Source organism: Anoplophora glabripennis, unplaced genomic scaffold (assembly GCF_000390285.2).
Source record: "Anoplophora glabripennis isolate ALB-LARVAE unplaced genomic scaffold, Agla_2.0 scaffold239, whole genome shotgun sequence".
In the NCBI taxonomy this organism is placed as follows: Eukaryota; Metazoa; Arthropoda; class Insecta; order Coleoptera; family Cerambycidae; genus Anoplophora; species Anoplophora glabripennis.
Genome location: NW_019416322.1, coordinates 644397 through 664459, shown reverse-complemented (window position 1 = coordinate 664459; position 20063 = coordinate 644397). Strand labels below are relative to the sequence as shown.

The window sequence follows — 20063 nt, the reverse complement described above, 5'->3', positions numbered from 1 at the left end:
TTTCCCTCTTCCATTTTCCCCTAAAATCAACTCTTGAAAAGATACACAAATAGGAAGAAAAATATGACATTTTTCGCATTTTTTTTTAACATATTTTGCCGCCAAAAGTTAAGCCCACGTTTTTTATGCGCATAGAAAAATGTTCATTTCTAGTGATATTTGAAAGCCAAAAAGCCGAAAATCTCCATTCACCCAAACCAAAACAGATACCGCCTAGTCTATATGATTTTTTTTAATTTCATGGTTTTGTATGCATACCAGTTTTCCTCAAAGTTGAATAGTAAGCTAATTTTTAATGGAAACCTTTCATGATTAAAATCAATCGCAATGTTTTTACAGCATATGGCTGACTCAGTTGACAACAAGCGTATAATTCAAGGACAACTCATCACTATATGGAATAGTTTTGTACAACAGTAATTATCCTTCGTGTTCGTCCTCTTTGCACACCTTACCATCTTGTTCATAACCTCCGCTCCCTTAGAGGAAGACACGAGTACATGTCTCTCGCACCCAAGCAGACGAGCGCGTACGTCAGGCCAAAATGACAACTCCTTAGCCTTGTAAGCCATGTAAATTTTAAACATATCAAAGTTACCACGGCAGAGCACTCCCAAATCCGCGAACACGCATTTGCATTAAAAACCCAAACTCGTCGTAAAATTGGGAAAGTTTGCTCGCCCGCCCATTCGACGCCTATCTGGAACACATAACTTATAAAAGCAAGAAGTGGCTTTTATTACATCACGTATGTAGATGTAATAGCCTCCCGGAGCCAAAGGGGCTTATTCCGAGTGAGTTTTCGCGAACGATGTAAAGGAGTGCGCCTACTTCCGAGTTAATGCCTTGGAGTTCCGCGTTTTTATTCGTGGAATGCGATTTGTGTTGCTTAGTATATGCGTGGTTTTGTTGTTTATAAAAGTACGCTCCATTCATAGTCACGAGGCTGTGGTCCCTTTATATTTGTTCGGTATTGGCTAAGTGGAATTACACTTTCATAGAAATATCTTGTATTCTTGCTGTTCTATTATCACCCTTGATTAAGACTATTCACGCAAAAACCTTGTAGAAAAAAATATCTTTCTGGTAGGTATATTTTGTAAACGAATGTTCGCGAGTAAACTAAATAAAACAACTGCAATATGACCAGCCAGACTTTCCACTTAAGGTGGAAATTGCATTTCAAAGATTCTAACTGATCTTAAATATAAAAAATTGACTTCATACGTAATCCACGATTTTTTTTAAGGTGCCATGTTTTCTGTGTAGATTTATAAGAAAATCGTACTTAGATTCCGAAAATCTGAATCCCAAAAAGGTTGTGACCTTGAAGTATAAAAAACGCCTTGTATAATTTATGTAAAAACTGATTGAAGCAGGTAATTTAGAGCCTTTCAAAACATACGCCCACTAAATTTCAATACAGTATGTCGATTATTGGCAAAATTAATTTAAAATGTCTTCAACTAAATTTTAATTAACAAATACTTTTTAAAAAAATAAGAACCTATAATCTTCCAATTCGCATATTCCATTTTACACCTTGTATACAAGAAAAAATTTTATTAAACGGTATAAAAGTGTAAAAAAAGTATTTTAACTTAATCCTTCAAATTAAGCTACACTTAGGTACAGGGTGATTCACTATATTTTGACCCCCCCTTTAACTTCTTTGTTTTAAGAGTTATAAAAAAATGTAAAATACAAAAGTTGCATGAATTTTTATGAATTTTTCGAAAATGATAGTTGAAAAACAATTGAAGTCCAAACAAAATGGCCGCTGATGTTAACTTTGTTAATTTAAATGGAACACCCTGTACATTTTTACAAATTTGGATAGAACGTTCCCTGTCGAGCAAGTCATATGAGGTTTGTTGGGTCCATCTCTAACAATAAGCGAGATACTGTTAAAAAACGAAACGATGATTTTTTATTAAGAAAATGAGATATATTGTAATTGTTAGGCATCTTTCAGGCATTTCTGCCCTTTTTCCAATTACATAAGGATTTACAGATTTAGTTGTAATATATTTTGACATATCGGACACTGGACAACATTGTTATTGTTTGACAGTTTGTATTATTATTTAATTAAAATGGGTTATACAGAAGTAGAAAATTGAAATAAAATTCTCCTCTTTACTCTATATTTTAATTCCAAATAATATTTCAATTTTCTGCCAAAATATATTACAACTAATTCTGTAAATCCTTATGTAATTGGAAAAAAGGCAGAAATGCCTGAAAGATGCCTAACAATTACAAGATATCTCATTTTCTTAATAAAAAACCATCGTTTCGTTTTTTAACAGTATCTCGGTTATTGTTAGAGATGGACCCACCAAACCTTATATAACTATGCTCGACAGGGAACGTTCTATATAAATTTGTAAAAATATACAGTGTTCCATTTAAATTAACAAGTTAACATCAGCGGCCATTTTGTTTGGACTTCAATTGTTTTGCAACTGTCATTTTCGAAAAATTCATAAAAATTCCTGCAACTTTCTTATTTCACATTTTTTTATAACTCTTAAAACAAAAAAGTTAAAGAGGGGGGGGTCAAAATATAGTGAATCACCATGTACATGAAAATTGTTATGAAATTTGTAATTTCAAATAACGAAATACGTAAAATATGTTAGCACGTATGTTGTGCTGATCTCGACAACTTCAGANAAAGGTCCTATGCCCAATTTAAAGACCCCAAAAAAATTCCCTAAAATGTAATGTTTTTTAACCCTATTTTTGGCGATTTTTTCGATTTTTACAATAATAATCATTATTCATTCGATTTGTTACTAGTCATATTTTGTATAAAAATTATTTACAAACATTTTTTCCCTCTTCCATTTTCCCCTAAAATCAACTCTTGAAAAGATACACAAATAGGAAGAAAAATATGACATTTTTCGCATTTTTTTTTTAACATATTTTGCCGCCAAAAGTTAAGCCCACGTTTTTTATGCGCATAGAAAAATGTTCATTTCTAGTGATATTTGAAAGCCAAAAAGCCGAAAATCTCCATTCACCCAAACCAAAACAGATACCGCCTAGTCTATATGATTTTTTTTAATTTCATGGTTTTGTATGCATACCAGTTTTCCTCAAAGTTGAATAGTAAGCTAATTTTTAATGGAAACCTTTCATGATTAAAATCAATCGCAATGTTTTTACAGCATATGGCTGACTCAGTTGACAACAAGCGTATAATTCAAGGACAACTCATCACTATATGGAATAGTTTTGTACAACAGTAATTATCCTTCGTGTTCGTCCTCTTTGCACACCTTACCATCTTGTTCATAACCTCCGCTCCCTTAGAGGAAGACACGAGTACATGTCTCTCGCACCCAAGCAGACGAGCGCGTACGTCAGGCCAAAATGACAACTCCTTAGCCTTGTAAGCCATGTAAATTTTAAACATATCAAAGTTACCACGGCAGAGCACTCCCAAATCCGCGAACACGCATTTGCATTAAAAACCCAAACTCGTCGTAAAATTGGGAAAGTTTGCTCGCCCGCCCATTCAAGGCCTATCTGGAACACATAACTTATAAAAGCAAGAAGTGGCTTTTATTACATCACGTATGTAGATGTAATAGCCTCCCGGAGCCAAAGGGGCTTATTCCGAGTGAGTTTTCGCGAACGATGTAAAGGAGTGCGCCTACTTCCGAGTTAATGCCTTGGAGTTCCGCGTTTTTATTCGTGGAATGCGATTTGTGTTGCTTAGTATATGCGTGGTTTTGTTGTTTATAAAAGTACGCTCCATTCATAGTCACGAGGCTGTGGTCCCTTTATATTTGTTCGGTATTGGCTAAGTGGAATTACACTTTCATAGAAATATCTTGTATTCTTGCTGTTCTATTATCACCCTTGATTAAGACTATTCACGCAAAAACCTTGTAGAAAAAAATATCTTTCTGGTAGGTATATTTTGTAAACGAATGTTCGCGAGTAAACTAAATAAAACAACTGCAATATGACCAGCCAGACTTTCCACTTAAGGTGGAAATTGCATTTCAAAGATTCTAACTGATCTTAAATATAAAAAATTGACTTCATACGTAATCCACGATTTTTTTAAGGTGCCATGTTTTCTGTGTAGATTTATAAGAAAATCGTACTTAGATTCCGAAAATCTGAATCCCAAAAAGGTTGTGACCTTGAAGTATAAAAAACGCCTTGTATAATTTATGTAAAAACTGATTGAAGCAGGTAATTTAGAGCCTTTCAAAACATACGCCCACTAAATTTCAATACAGTATGTCGATTATTGGCAAAATTAATTTAAAATGTCTTCAACTAAATTTTAATTAACAAATACTTTTTAAAAAAATAAGAACCTATAATCTTCCAATTCGCATATTCCATTTTACACCTTGTATACAAGAAAAAATTTTATTAAACGGTATAAAAGTGTCAACAAAATATTTTAACTTAATCCTTCAAATTAAGCTACACTTAGGTACAGGATGATTCACTATATTTTGACCCCCCCTTTAACTTTTTTGTTTTATAGTTATAAAAAAATGTAAAATACAAATGTTGCATGAATTTTTATGAATTTTTCGAAAAGGGGTGTTCCATTTAAATTAACAAGTTAACATCAGCGGCCATTTTTTTTTGGACTTCAATTATTTTTCAACCATCATTTCCGAAAAATTCATAAAAATTCGTTCAACTTATTTCACATTTTTTTTATAACTCTTAAAACAAAAAAGTTAAAGGGGGGGGGAGTCAAAATATAGTGAATCACCCTGTACATGAAAATTGTTATGAAATTTGTAATTTCAAATAACGAAATACGTAAAATATGTTAGCACGTATGTTGTGCTGATCTCGACAACTTCAGAATTCAATTTTAATTAAGTTTAATTAATTAAACGAACCAGTCTTCCATGTACTGTTGGTAGAAACGTGGATCAACCCTGTTTAGAACAAATCTTATTACATTTCCTTCTCTGTCTCTCTAAGCTGTGGAAATTATTTTCAGTTTCATCAATCACTTTAAAAATAAAATTTCCAAATCAGCAGAAAGTAGGCAGGTACAATTTAATTTGTAAGTCTTACAATTTAAAAAGCTTGATAAAAAAAAACTAGGTATCAGTAAACTATTATAGACACTAACTTAGATTACTCTGTGCCCTAGTAAAACCATTCTCAAAAACCTCAAATAGGTATTAAAATAGAGCCACTAACTAACAAAAACTTTAGTCTTCACACGTAGACCTTTGTCCTCAGAGCATTATACAGCTACTGCCATCTACATTTTGATAGTTACACTTTTCGTTACTATTGGAAGGTTAGCGGATAATAGAAAATCAGTAAATGTCTGAAAAGCTGAATACTATTCAGATAATTAATTTACTAAACAAACAGATCTTATGAAAGAACCTTGACATACCTAATCGAAAAGAAAAGTATTGATTTTATGTAGACTATCGTGAAAGAATTCCATTGAGGAAAACAATGAGGTCCAAAATAATATAAGAGATGGCGCTACTTGTACTAGACTTGAGAATTAATGTTTGATAGCAATTTAGTTTTAACTTTAACATCATTTTTCAATTGGCACTTATATGATACATACCTACTATATAGTAGGTGATTCTTGTATTAAAATTCTATTCAAAATTTTCTAAAATTTAAATCGTTATATTTTTTGACGGCAAAACTCAAAGGCACGCACAACTGACATGAGATGACTGACATGACTAAAGAAGAAAAAGCATAAACTATGACATTCATTTTGCACTTTTTTATCCAGTTAATATTTTTTCATAACAATGTGAACATCAAAATTTCAAGTGTTGGAGGCAGACGAATGAAAGATGAAATATATCAGACCACTGATTCTACCAAGCCAATCCCCTGCGAGTCTCACCGGCCGCCCGGTAGAAAGAGAAACGAGATGTCCCGAATTTCAATAACTCAGTCTCGCTCAGTCTCCCTCGAAACTAACCAAGCCTTGTGTCGTGCAAAATCGGGCCATGCCGTGCCACAAGTTCTGAATCTACGACTCCAGATTTTGCTGTTAGATTAATACAAGTACAAGTTCCAATATTTTATCCAGTAATTAATCGGCAGTGTTGATTTGTAATTGTCGGAGTTTGGGCGATCTTCCGCTACGATGTCAACGGCATTGTTAGCCGCAATCGCTGTCATTCTGTGCATTCTTTTCAGGATATTGAATGTCAACAGCCAACCCCAAAGACCGTCGATATGGTGTTGTGACAATAAATTCCTAGATAACATTCTGAAAATCGCACCCCTCCTCAATGAAGAGTAAGTACTTTTACTTTTTTCTGCCTGTTATTCTTAATAACCGTGATGTAACGTCCATCCAACCATTACCTAGCCAATTTGAAATTTATTGATTTAGATTTCTAGGAACAATACTCACTGTTCTAAGTTTAACCGGTGATTTTGTTTGGATCGAAACTACAGTNGAATGACATGAAATGATTCATAATTGCAATTGTCAAAATTTATTCTACAAAATCTTTGTGGCGACATCTATAGACTCTTTCCCCAACTTGTATATCCATCTCAAGTCACGTGGTTCCCAGAGTGTCCCCATATTTTCAAGTATAAGTTCTCGGGCCCTGGGTCAAATTGACCAAACTAGAAGTGACTGTGATTTGAACTAACTTTAGTTTAAACAAAACACACATCTACTCCATTATAAATTTCGACTTTTGACGTCTGTTCAATTTCAGTTTAATTAGGTTGTTATAAATCATACTGTGCCCAACATACACAACAATCAATCAACATATCTTCTTCGGATGAATCCATAATCCATATCCATTATCAACGGCTTATTTTTATTATTTAGATTTATGATTATTATTATTTGTAGGTTATGTTTTGTTCGGTTATCCTGTTCACTTACTAACCATGATATTAGTCTAGGTTAGATCGGAAAAGGGAAAACTGATTTTGATCATATTTTGGTTTGTTCACTTGGTCAGAACTCTACTGAAAGTGAATTAACCTAAGTGACCAAGTGAACCCCTCTTAACAGAAAGTACTTTAAATCTAGGTATTTTTAATTATTATTTTGGCAGCAAATCCAAATATTGACTTGACAACAGTGTTGCCAACTGTGACGATTTTTCGTCAAAGTGATGATTTTTTATGGGGAAAAATTGCTATTGACGAATTGACGAAGAATTTACTCTTGTGANTTCTAAAATTTAAATCGTTATATTTTTTGACGACAAAACTCAAAGGCACGCACAACTGACATGAGATGACTGACATGACTAAAGAAGAAAAAGCATAAACTATGACATTCATTTTGCACTTTTTTATCCAGTTAATATTTTTTCATAACAATGTGAACATCAAAATTTCAAGTGTTGGAAGCAGACGAATGAAAGATGAAATATATCAGACCACTGATTCTACCAAGCCAATCCCCTGCGAGTCTCACCGGCCGCCCGGTAGAAAGAGAAACGAGATGTCCCGAATTTCAATAACTCAGTCTCGCTCAGTGTTGCCAACTGTGACGATTTTTCGTCAAAGTGATGATTTTTTATGGGGAAAAATTGCTATTGACGAATTGACGAAGAATTTACTCTTGTGACGATTTTTCTTTCGAAGTACATTATTGGACATTCATTTTCATTTATAATATTTGTATTTCACTATTCTGTTGTGGTTCATAAAAAAACCCAACATTATGCCAAGAAATTGCATTGGCATCCCTGCGAATGAGAATTGGCAATTGACAGTATTGACATAAGTGATTAGTGTTCTTTGTCTGTGATTATTTTATTCTGTGGTTCTTTGGAATTTAGAGGATGAATGGTTGTTATAAACATCAAACTACTAGAAAAAAATGTAAGTTAAACTTTAAAATCGAATAATATGGAATAAATAATCAAGCCAGCATTTATAGGGACGACCCGATTCTGGTTTTACATACTTCTGAGGCTGATTCCAAAAGCGATGCATCCACATTTCCCTCCGAAACTTCCACTCCAGGTTCATCAAAACAAAATAAAAGACCTAAACTCACCGCAGAAGAACACGCACCAAGAACATTTAGAAATGAATGGCTAAATGATAAACATTATTCTGGTTGGCTAAAAAAACTCACAGATAATTTAAATAAATTTTCATGTGAAGCTTGTGGCTTGGAGTTAAATTTGACTGGCGGTAAAAGTTGTTTAGATAGACATATGACCACACAAAAACACATAAAAAATGCAACTACTAAAAAAAATACGAGATCAGTTTATGATTTATTTAAAAAGAACTCTGAAACGGAACAATATCAACAAAAAGTGGCCGAAGCAGAAATAAAATTATCGTTGTTTTTTGCATCTCATAATATTGCAATTAACCTAGTGGATGATATGGTTGATCTCTTAAAAGATATTGGTAAGGATCCGAAAGTTGTTAATGACATCAAATTGGGGAGGACAAAATGTACGAACATTATTGAAAATGTATTATGTGGCAAGGAAACTAGGGATCTTGTAGAGGTATTAAAAAATAACTATTTTAGTGTTCTTATCGATGAAAGTACAGACATATCGGTTCAGAAGTTCTTATGTGTTCTCGTGAGATTTGTGTGTCCTGTTACAAAAAATGTAAAGACAGATCTTTTGGAAATGATCAAATTAGATGCAAGGCTAGTGACAAGTGAAAAATTGTATGAACATTTTAGTAGAGCACTTACTGATAAAAGTATTCCATTAAGCAATATTATAGGATTAGCCAGTGATGGGGCAAATGTTATGTTAGGGGACCATAATTCATTCAAAACCAGGTTGTCATCCGACTCTACTGTACTTGTGGTGCTCAAATGCATTTGTCATAGTGCTGCGCTTGTTGCTAGTAAAGCATGCAAACAATTACCGCGAACACCAGAAGACTTAATTCGCTCTGTAGCAACCTATATTAGTGGAAGCGCAAAAAGATGTGCGGAATTACTTGAATTTCAGGAGTATTATAATGACAAAAAATTAAAAATTTTACACTTATCAGGTACTCGTTGGTTATCGATGTATCAATGTGTGGAAAGATTTTTAAAAATGTGGGACATTTTAAAATCATACTTTCAGGTTGCTCTTGTCGAGGACAGGTTAAAACAGCCAGAATTTATAGTTCAATCTTTAAATGATGAAACTAAAACTTATTTTTATTTTTTGAAATTTGTGCTAAATTATATGAATGAGTTCAACGCTCTCTTTCAAGGTAGAAATATATTAGTTGGGGATTTGGCAAAAGAAAGTAAAAGGCTTTTTAAGAAAATAGGTCAGAATTTTTTAAATAACTTAGACTTTAATATAAATGTATTTCATCCTCATAGTCTGTTACCACTGGAAAAAGTTTACTTGGGCCCAGATTGTGAAAATCATTTACAAAAAATAAAACTTAATATTGGTGTAGAAAATGATATAAGGAAAAATTGCTTGAAATTTTATCAGGTGTCGGTCAATGAAATTCAAAAACGTTTGCCATTGACAAACAAATTTTTTGAAGAATTGTATTTTATTAATGTCACAGAGGCATTAAGTGAAAACAGAACAACTTTATCAGTTGGTTCTGTATCTGGCATTTTTGCGCCTTTGTTAAAAAACCATGCAGCTGTTGATATAGAAAGAGAATGGAGAAACCTACCTTATCATTTTGATGAGTATGAAAAAAATAAAATGAAAGAAATGCCGGTTGCTGAGTTTTGGGAATTTTTATTTAATGTTTCCAATTTTAATGGTGAATATTTATTTAGAAATATAGCCTACTTGGCTAAATTAGTTCTGACTCTGCCCCATTCCAATGCAGAGGCTGAACGCATATTTTCTATAATGAATGATGTTAAATCGAAAAAAAGAAATAGAATGGGAGAAGATCTATTGAACTCTATTTGTGTGATTAGATCAAAGCTCCAGTCAACTAATATAAGTAATACCAGTGACTATAATGTAACTCAACAACATATTGATTTAATGAAAACTAATATGTTGTATAAACATAAAAAGTAAGAATTTGTTTTAATGCCAATGAATTGAGTTACATATTATTTTTTTGTGCAATTTTTAATTAGTTTTAAGCTTAAATATCCTTCCTTTTTTATAATATAACTATAGGAAGAGTGGCTTTAATTTTTTGTTCTATTTCAAACTTGTTATTATTTGTTTCAGGTTTATATATTTTATTTATTTTAATAAAGCGATTATAGCGGTTTTATTTTTGTTTTATTTCAAATTTGTTAATAAAAATACTGCATTTTGTTTTTTTAGTACATTTTATTACTTTTTTAAAATCTGTTTATTTAAATATGCAGTAAATTTCAAATTTGCCGGGGGGTGACGAAATGTGACGAATTTTAAAGATCGTCATGAAGAAATTTGCGTTCTGGAGGTTGGCAACATTGCTTGACAATGACAATTGACATTTCAAGTTTTCAAATATTTTGTGGTTAAATGGTTATTGTTTATTTTTTTGAGAGATAATTCCAGAGATCTAGAGGCGATTCCAATAATGGTTTATTTGGTGGATCAAAATTAATCGTAGGATGGCATGTTCCAGGGATATATCAAATGATATTGAAACTGAAGATATATTATCAAAACATAGTAAAATTTCACCAAATCTTAGAGAAAAACCTTTATCTCCAGTCCTTACTGGCGGTTTAAGTAATAGAAGATTTTTAATTAGTAAGAGGTTAAATCGTAAAAAGTCTACTAGAGTTAAACTTACTAATAGATTTAAAGAAAGTGATGAAGGATTATTAGTAGTTAATCCTATTAATGTATCTCTGCCTGTATCTTTTGATGATAATTTATCTGCTAGTCAAACTGAAACGTTAATTGATCATCTAAATAAATTAGAAGAGTTGGATAATAGTAGGAAGAAACTTTATAAATTATTAATAAGGGATGATGGAAAAAATGATAATTTAAAAAAAATTCCTTCACCTATCCCTACTAAACTTAATGAAACCCAAAAATGTGAAATAAGTGAAAAAAATATAAATGTAGAAAATGAAAGCAGCTGCCAGAGATCTGTGCTAAAAGTAACTCCTATTTCTCCAAAGAATCTTTCAACGGGATTTCAAACGGCCAAAGGGAAAAGTATATGTGTTTCTGAGATAGATGTAAAGAAACATTCTAATTTGTTTAATGATATAATTTATCCTACAAGGAGTTTTGGAGAGGGAAGACAGAACAAACATACTTTTCTAAGCAAACAGAATTGTAAACAAAATAACTTCAAATGTGATGTAAACTTCAACTTGGGTGATTGTAATTTAAAATGTTCGAAAACTGACAAAGTTGTTACATCAGTACAATCTAGTTATTTGGAAAACTGTTTTACAAAACCTAGTTCAAATATCAACATATCTGAAAAAGCAATAGTACAAGGCAAACATTTTTTTGCCGAAGAAGAGTTCAATGATATTAAATTTAATAATGAAAATCTGTGTGGATTTAAAACAGCGAGTGTGCATACATTTATAAGTGCAAATGCATGTAAAGAAGGAAATAATTTGAAAACTACCAAAGATGATACATTTTCTTTAACACAAGCAATATGTGACTCAGGAATTAGCAATACACAAATTATTAACGCTTTTGATAATATTTTACATCCTGTGGAGAAAGATGAAGATTTTCGAGGATTTACAAGAGCTGATATAAAAGAGTCGTGTACAAAACTTTTAAACATGAATAATTCTATTGAACATAGTCTTAGAGGTTTTTCTAGAAAGAGAAAAAGAAGTAAATCTTATTTAGATAATTATATTTACAATAGAGAAGAACGTAAAAGTGAAAAAGATATTTTTGCACCTAGGAAAAAGCAACGAAATTCGGAAAATACTTTAAATGATGTGAAAAGTAAAGATAATTTATTAGTAACAAATAATAATAGCAGAGGTTTTGCAAGTGCATCAGGAAAGCCCATAACTATATCAGAGAAATATTTGAAAGATGCCGAGGCTATTTTTAACAATGTGGAATTCAGTCTTTGTCAAGATAAATTAATGCTTGAAATTGAAGACTTTTCAAAAAATAAAGTTGTAAATAATAATTCATGTATGAATTTTCAAAAAGCTTCGGGAAAATCAATTAACATATCAGAAAATTCCCTAAGGAAAGCAAAAAACATATTTGACCATTTAGATGTAGACATTTCTAATAAAAAATTTAATAACGAGTCAGTAGTTTCTGAATTAACTGTTCAGAGTAAAGAAAATGAAAAAAAATCTGAACATTTTTCTAACGACACTCAAAATCCATTTATATTTTGTAATAATGATGTAAAGCAATCTATTAATATAGGTTTTTCTAAAGCTTCTGGCAGAGAAGTAAATATTTCTGAAAATGCTCTTAATAAAGTAAAAAATATATTCGATAATTTGAATATAGATTCTCTTACGAACGATGATCAAACACTTGTTGGACAGTCTTCTACTACTTCTCTCAAGGACAATGTGAAAGCAGAATGTTTTAATAAACATGAGAATTATTCAGTAAATGACTTGTCTGTTCAAAATATGTCTAAAAAGTTTTCTGTATCACAAGAAATATCACTTGGAGAATTTACAGCTGCAAGTTTACACAAGCCTGGAGGCTCCAATCAAAGTATTAAAAGCAGCAAGAGAAAATTAGGAATGTCACACTTTAGACCAATGCAAATTTGTGACAACAAATTAGATAAGGCTAAATTGTTATTTGACGAAGATTTCTCAGGAATATCTCCTATAAAACCGAAACGAATTGCCACCTACACGTCTACTCCTATTAAGCAGAACGATTATTTGATTCCTGTTAAAAACGACTGCCCAAGACTAAAGAACAGCTTTAGTAATTTTGTGGACGAGGCAGGTATAACTCCTATAAAAAAAAATGTTGAAAATATACAGGCAGAAGTTCCATTTAACGCCAATTCAAAAATAGTGTGTATGTCTCCTTCAAGGGAAGATTTAATCGAAGATTTGGAAAAGGAAAGAAAAAAACTGGAATGCCGATTAAGGGTTTTATTAGAAAGAGAGAAACTTGCACATGGGGCACTACACCGACTTCAAATAGGAAAGTCAGCCGATGATAAAAAGTTAGTAGATAATGTAGTCAGTAAAGTAATTTTAGTAACTACTTACTAAAACTACTTAAAAAAAGTCATTTTAAAAAAAAATATTTGAGAATGTGCAACGATAGTTTTATGTTTGAAGGGGCGGCATATTATTATTATTCAGTAGGTCGCATGTTACGCCCTGAAATATGAGTATGATTGAATTTGTTTTAGGATTTGAAACCTGCATACTTATAATATAAGTATACACTTACACTTATAAGTATTTTCCAACAATTCGTTTGAAAGATGGTTTTGTCGTGATTGTTTAATATAATAATAGGTTGTTAAATATGAGAATTTATTACAATTTTTATTTACTATTTACCAATTTAAATGTAATACCTATTTATATTTTTACATCTATTGTTCTTTTTATCTTTATTTATGTTACTTCGTTCTGGTATACTTTAATATGTAATTCGTAGACTTGTATACAAAATTTTCTTGGTATTCAATCCTTTGTCGACATTATGGAAGATAGTTTTTGAATCCTAAAACAAATTCAAGGAAAAATAATACATTTTTATAACAAAAAAAATAATAGAAAAATTTGAGTTTGAAAGGTATAATAATTTTTGAATGGGAAAAAATGTAGTTTCTATAAAAAAAAGTATCAGTCATATTTGTAATTGATGAAAAAAATAAACATGTTGAATTAGATGGCCTATATCTCGGATAAGGTGCATTTCTAGACCAGGATTAATATAAACTTTTATGATTATTTTAATCTAAATTTTATGCATTTCGTCATAGAACACCCAGTAGGTATAAGACTATCGATTCTATTTCAGGTCGAGGAAAGGACTGTTATACAGGACTAAAACTATCAGCAATAGAAAGTCTTTGGTTGCTTTTGTGAACAATGAAAAACCTGGCGAGATTACTACGAATACTGGATTACCTATTAATGCAAAGAATGCGGAAAATGTACATTTTACAAAGTAACTACTACCAATTTCAGCTTAGATAAACAGCTTTTATGATATTAAGTATGTTTTATTTCTTAGACAAACCTATGCATCTACTATAACTGAGGATGGGGCAATTATTATCCCTAATTCAAGAGACATGGTGGGACTACCTGAAATCAAAAATGCTTTTGAAGCTATGCCAGGAGTAGAATCACGGCTAATACCAAAAGGATGGATAAACAATCACTGCAAGTGGATAGTATGGAAATTAGCTAGTTATGAAAATATGTTTCCGAATAATTTTGGGGGATGTCTGAGCATTGAAAATATTATCCAGCAACTCAAATACAGGTATTTTTTTTGTAAATATCTGTAAGGTTTATGAAATATGTTTATTTTCAGATATGATCGTGAAATTGATAGGGCAGAAAGATCGGCACTGAGAAAGATTTGTGAAAAAGACGACGCTCCACAAAAAAGAATGATTCTCTTCGTTTCAGATATAAAAATGGTACCTAATAGATTTTTAATTTTGTAATAGTTTTTGTTAGCGTGAGACATTTTGTCCAGTGCAATGTACCTAGAAATTGTTCATTCTCTAAACTACATACCTAACGTTGTTTATTTCAGCTAGACACAAGGAAGTATGAATTAGAATTATGCGATGGATGGTATGCTGTACGAACAATCATAGATGAACCCTTATGTAATCAAATAATTAAGGGAAAAATTGAAATAGGTACAAAGCTATTAATTTCAGGAGCTGAGCTTTTAAACTGCGATGGATGTCATCCCCTTGAGGTATTTTAATACAGATTAACTATTTCCTTAATGACTATCGACAGGGTTCATAAAAATTATGATTTTTTTAAAATAGTTATAATTTTGTTTCCTGTTTTTAGCCTTACTTAAAATTTGGTCGCATATTTAAATTTCGTAAAAATTATTAGTTCACTAGAAAGTCATTGCATTTAAAAACTTTTTTCTCTCGATACTTGTTTCGTAAAACGCAATGTTTTCGAGAAAAATGGCAAAATGTGATGCGTATCGTGATTCGCCATTTATCTCAGATTACGAATGTTACTTTTTAGGCAACGAATTTGTTATGTTTAAAAATAAATTGTAACTGCACACGAAGAGCCATTTGGCACGCCAAGTTAGGATATCAGCGAAATTCGAATCCATTTCCAGTCCAATTACATAGTATCTACCCGCTTGGGGGCACCATAGCAGCTATAAAAGTTTGTATCGCTCGCGTGTACCCTCTTAAATATATGGAAAGGCTAGAAGGTCGCTCAGGTACTTAAATATTAAGTTTTAATTTTTTTAAATTCACAAACATCACTGTACACTGAATGAATCCACATTCAGTTCGATAATAATTTGTTTATTTATTTATTCTTTTTCGTTTAGTGATGTAATACTTGTTTTTGACATTAAAAATATTTAGAACTCTTTACTAAACTTTTATATAAAAATGGAGATAAAAAAAATAAGTTTTAATTGTTCTTAATATTTCATAAAACGTTTTAGTCTGGCGAAATAGAAAAGCTGAAGAAATAGTGGCACAAAAATGGGAAAATGAAAGAAGTAGGAAGGTGGAACAGATCGAAGATGAAGTGAGAACAAAATTTAAAAAATCTGCAGAATCATTAATTGAACGTCAATCTTTTGATTCTGATATACGTACTATTACTTGTCCAAAACAGCTATATGATATATTAGAAAGGAGCAACGATGCAGAAAATCTTCAGGTAAAATTTAAAAATAACGTATTTTCAAATATAAAAAATGTATTAGTGCACAATGTTTTCCTTTTTAGCAAAATTTATCCGCTTCCCAGAAGGAAGCTGTTTTAACTTATCAGAGTAACTTAACCTTGAAGAAACAACAAGAAATTGCCGCAGAGGTAAGTGTGTCCGTTTCAAAAATGAAATTGGCGAAAAGGGATGTAGTTGCGGTGTTGAAGTTACTCGTAATCGACGTTATTGGAGATTCGGATAGACCTTTTAGTTTCTTCATTTGGCGTCCTACAGAGGTACATATGCAGAGCCTAAAAGAGGGAAAATCGTTCACCATACAAAACGTATTGCCAAGGTAGATAAAAATTTTTAAACGAGTAAAAAAGATGAAGGGGCGGAATGTTATGTGAAACCCCGTAGATATAATTCAAATTATTTTTTAAGCATTAAACACCCTTTGTTTGCAGGCCCAACGGAGATTTAAATTCTACTATGAAAACTACGTTTCAACACGATACTGTCAGTAACAGCAAGCATGTTAAATATAAAAGACGTTTAGTGTCTCTCGAAGAACTAGTTAGATTGAAATCAACACCATATTTCAATGAATTTGATACAGTAGGAATTGTGGTTCAAACCAAAATTGAATCTCATAGGCAGGAAGTGTGGATAACGGACAACGCAAGAAGGTAAGAAAATTTCAATGGTTTTTTGCTTTCACTTTTTGTTATTCCTCGTTATCGACATCTTCAGTGGTGGCTTTGCGTGCACCGTTAGTCCTGTGAAGTGGGGTAGAGGGTACCTCGGGTACGTCCCATAAGTTTTCTTGGTATTGGTTGCTTCAACTAAAATGGTCTTATCGAAATTTCCAAAATACACAATGTGTAAATTTAGTTCGTAATTATTCAATATGTCTGGAGTTATTATAGTTAGAAAAGTTTTTGGGGCGTCATATAATATCCATAGTGATATATGACGTTTTAAAGATAATTTTGATTCTACAGGATGTTCTATACTAAAATGCCGACACAAACAAGTATGTATATTTTTAATGGAGTATGTACATCTATTTTTACATAATTGAAATTTGTGCAAAATTTCACTTACATTATGGATTTTATGCATATTGCTTCAGTAATTTTTTGAATATTTATTAATTTATGCAAAGTTTACAGTTTTTTAAACAGTACTATAAAAAGTATTGAATGAAGCTAATTTTTTTGAACTTCAAGAGTGTGCGTCTCGATTTTTTTTAATGGAACCGTTAATGGAACTTTATAGATGCGAAGTCCATCAAAATGTCTTACGATACATCATACTGTATGCACTCCTTTAGTTTTATTAAAAAATTAAAACTACTCAGCATTGGCAGTTCGCCAGTTGGCGCAAGGGACGACTGCTTCACTTAAAATTTCCGTTTGGCTGTACACTTTAAAATTATTTTTAATTTTATATAAATTTTATAATTCAGGTATAATTCTATATTGAAAATGTATTGTGTTTGTTTTATATACAGAAATAAATAGAATAGTTGCGGGAACATCAACCTCGTACCATACAACGTATAGTATAGTATAAGCAAGTGAAGCGGATTGAAATCAGTCTGTATTCCGCTTCTCTTTGTAGCGTTGTTTACGGTGGTTGTCATGGTAACGAGGTGGCCGACACGTGATTAAACTACGGCGTGGGGGAACGAGTGACGCGGAAATTGAAGCAGCGTTGTTATCGGCTTTAATCAGTTTATACAATACGTCACCCAGTGCATGATTACAATGGTTCTTTGTTAATATTTGTTTTATATCAATAATTGTAGAAATGTTTCCTATTTTCCTATATATGATTCAGTATGTATTTTATTGGAAATGCCATTTTTCAGATGGAAAATTAAGGACAAAAAGGATTTTTTAAATTGCGAAAGACCTGTGCCTTCTCTCGATCTGGAAAAAATCCTTCTCGCGAACGTCAGTTTTTCGGTAATAAGTTTCCAGATTCATTTAAAGCCATTTGACTGAAAATTTTCGCGCATTTTTTTTTTTTATATACTTCACCTATTCCCAATGTCGCAAGCCGTCACTGCTAGTCAATTCAAGCATACATTTTGATACAAAAAAAAAATTAACAGGAAAGATTCAGGTATTCTTAGCGATGCCTATAGTAGGTAAAAAAACAGGCTCATATTCATATTTGGCTTCTTCAAAAAGCCTTTGTACCAAATTTCATTGAAATGTCTTAATAAACGTCGAGTGATCCTAAAAAACGAAACATTTTTTTTAGTGCTGATAATTGTTTACGGAAATAAGATTGTGTTTTGTTTATTTTCACCCAAAGAAGCTACTCTTGAAATACATCACATTCTTTATTGGGTACTCTGTATGGCTATTCAAAAAATTCCAAAATTAATTACCTACTTTAAATAGGACCAATTAGTTGTTTTATAAAACTTCCAACGAGAAATATGTTCATATTTTTTTAGGTTACTTCACGTTTCAGTATATGAAGGCCCGGGCACCTGTTCGTTACTGGACAATTTGAAAAGAGGCCAACCTACAACAGTTTGTAATTTGGTCTATCGAGGCATAAAAAAAGATATCGTACAAGCCGTTGCTAATCACTTCACCGTATTTTCTTCTTACTCTCAGCATAGGCATTTACAAGAAGGGCTCGATACGTTAAAAAAGGAAATGGCGAAGGTAACCGACAGCTTTTTTGTGTTTGATGGCGTTCATTTGTATATATAATTAATTATTTTTAGGATGTGCAAAGTTTACTTGATGACTGTGATAACAAAATAGAAGTGTTTAGAATTATTACCGATATAAATAGTTTTTCTGGAAATTTTAATGTTACGGACGAAGATACGTTCACTGCCGGAACATCATTGTTTACATAACTTAGGATACTGGATATGTTTACTTACGAAAATGTAATTTATTTTTGATATTCTGTATTTGCAGTCTTGTTGATTTATTATAAAATAAGGAAATGTTTCACGTTATTTTTTATTTACCAACTGAAATTTTGTTTTTCGTAAAAAGACTAGAAGGTAGTCCTTTTTTAACCACTTGAATCCATTCTCGTTACCTAGGAAATCTACCTGCACATCTATTTTTCAATAATAGTTCCCTTTCGTCAACTACGAATTGGAATAATAAATAATAAAATTATAATTGTTCAAAATGGTTTGTGGTAGGTTGTTCTTTAGTTCGATTCAAAACCTCTTCCTTAATCACCACTATCCGTGGATGTGAACTTCCTACATCTGGTTCAAAGTTGCCTTTTTCTCTTAACCGACGATGGATTGACGAAAATGTTGGTCGGCAAGGACATTGGCAATTCGGAAAGCGTTCAGCTTCTCTAGCATTGCATCTTGCTTTGCCATAAATAAGATGCATGTCTGCATACTCTTCAAACGCAAATTGGTCCATTTGAACAACTTAGAAGCAAAATTTCGTCGAAAATAAAATAAATGTGAAACACTCGGTTAGATCCGATCATTTATTACGTGGCAGCTCTGTTCATTTGTTTCACTATTCCCCACAGCGTGACACAGCTGACATTGCATGGCTAGATTAGATGTGTGGAATAGAAAATTTATCACATAGTTGCGGATAAAGTCAATAATTTTTACCAACATTATGTGTAGGACATGCAGTTGGTAAACACTTATCGGAAGAGATAAACGTGTTTATTTTGTTTCAAATCATTTTTTGCGTTATTTTGAATAAAAATTACTTAAATATTAGTCTTTTGGTGTCACCGAGATAACATTATTTTCTACAAAAATTTCTACCACAATGTCCTCTATATGCCTCTCAAGTTTGTCAACACTTTTTTGAAACACCCTGTATATAAGAACAAATTACGTGAGCAAATTCGTATTAAAAATTTCATGCCATCTATTTTAGAACATTTTTTTCTATACAATTTGAGATTAGAGAGTAATCTCCTCAATGAATGATGTGACATTTTGATTTTATGGAATAAATGGATAAACAAGTATTTCTTTCGTGATAACTGTTGTCCGACTTAATAATGTTAGATTGTTAGCGGATAGTAATAATATAAAATATTTACAACTTACCTGATGTAACGTGTCCATTTTAAAAGTTAGTTTTGATAAACTAATATAGTTGGATCAGTGTGAAGAACTGAGCTGTTTAATCAAGTTCCAAATTTAAAGCTGGAATTCCAAGTTAAACGTTGGAATTTCGAGTTGAAAGTGGGAATCTGAGTTTTTTAAAATAATTATGGGTGTTATATTTTCCCTAACAGATAAAAAGTGGTACCTACTACCCTTCAACTTTTTACGGATTGA

General features: G+C 31.9%; 2 protein-coding genes across 3 annotated transcripts; both read left to right on the top strand.

The window, feature by feature from the left end:
• Positions 1 to 7815: 7815 nt before the first annotated feature.
• Positions 7816 to 9217, top strand: LOC111691381. Its single transcript, XM_023454089.1, has 3 exons — positions 7816 to 7851; positions 8268 to 9100; positions 9214 to 9217. The coding sequence occupies exons 1-3, from the start codon at positions 7816 to 7818 to the stop codon at positions 9215 to 9217; spliced, it is 873 nt and encodes a 290-aa protein (XP_023309857.1).
• Positions 9218 to 10475: 1258 nt separating this feature from the next.
• Positions 10476 to 18721, top strand: LOC108911160 (breast cancer type 2 susceptibility protein-like). Of its 2 annotated transcripts, XM_018716016.1 has the most exons (11): positions 10476 to 13074; positions 13887 to 14036; positions 14103 to 14357; positions 14409 to 14517; positions 14637 to 14807; positions 15098 to 15305; positions 15540 to 15760; positions 15829 to 16103; positions 16216 to 16437; positions 18222 to 18438; positions 18501 to 18721. In XM_018716016.1, the coding sequence occupies exons 1-11, from the start codon at positions 10535 to 10537 to the stop codon at positions 18636 to 18638; spliced, it is 4506 nt and encodes a 1501-aa protein (XP_018571532.1). In that variant the 5' UTR covers positions 10476 to 10534; the 3' UTR covers positions 18639 to 18721. The 2 variants fall into 2 exon arrangements, with proteins under 2 accessions (XP_018571532.1, XP_018571533.1); XM_018716017.1 differs by lacking the exon at positions 18501 to 18721 and having other exon boundaries at positions 18239 to 18323.
• Positions 18722 to 20063: the final 1342 nt, after the last annotated feature.

Bases quoted from the DNA above. Each gene is read 5' to 3' on its own strand.
- LOC111691381 (XM_023454089.1), top strand. From the start codon at position 7,816: ATGGTTGTTATAAACATCAAACTACTAGAAAAAAAT. The intron at 7,852-8,267 runs GTAAGTTAAACT...TTATTTAAAAAG, and splicing joins TCAAACTACTAGAAAAAAAT to AACTCTGAAACGGAACAATA.
- LOC108911160 (XM_018716016.1), top strand. From the start codon at position 10,535: ATGGCATGTTCCAGGGATATATCAAATGATATTGAAACTGAAGATATA. The intron at 13,075-13,886 runs GTTAGTAGATAA...ATTCTATTTCAG, and splicing joins AAGTCAGCCGATGATAAAAA to GTCGAGGAAAGGACTGTTAT. The intron at 14,518-14,636 runs GTACCTAATAGA...TGTTTATTTCAG, and splicing joins TCGTTTCAGATATAAAAATG to CTAGACACAAGGAAGTATGA.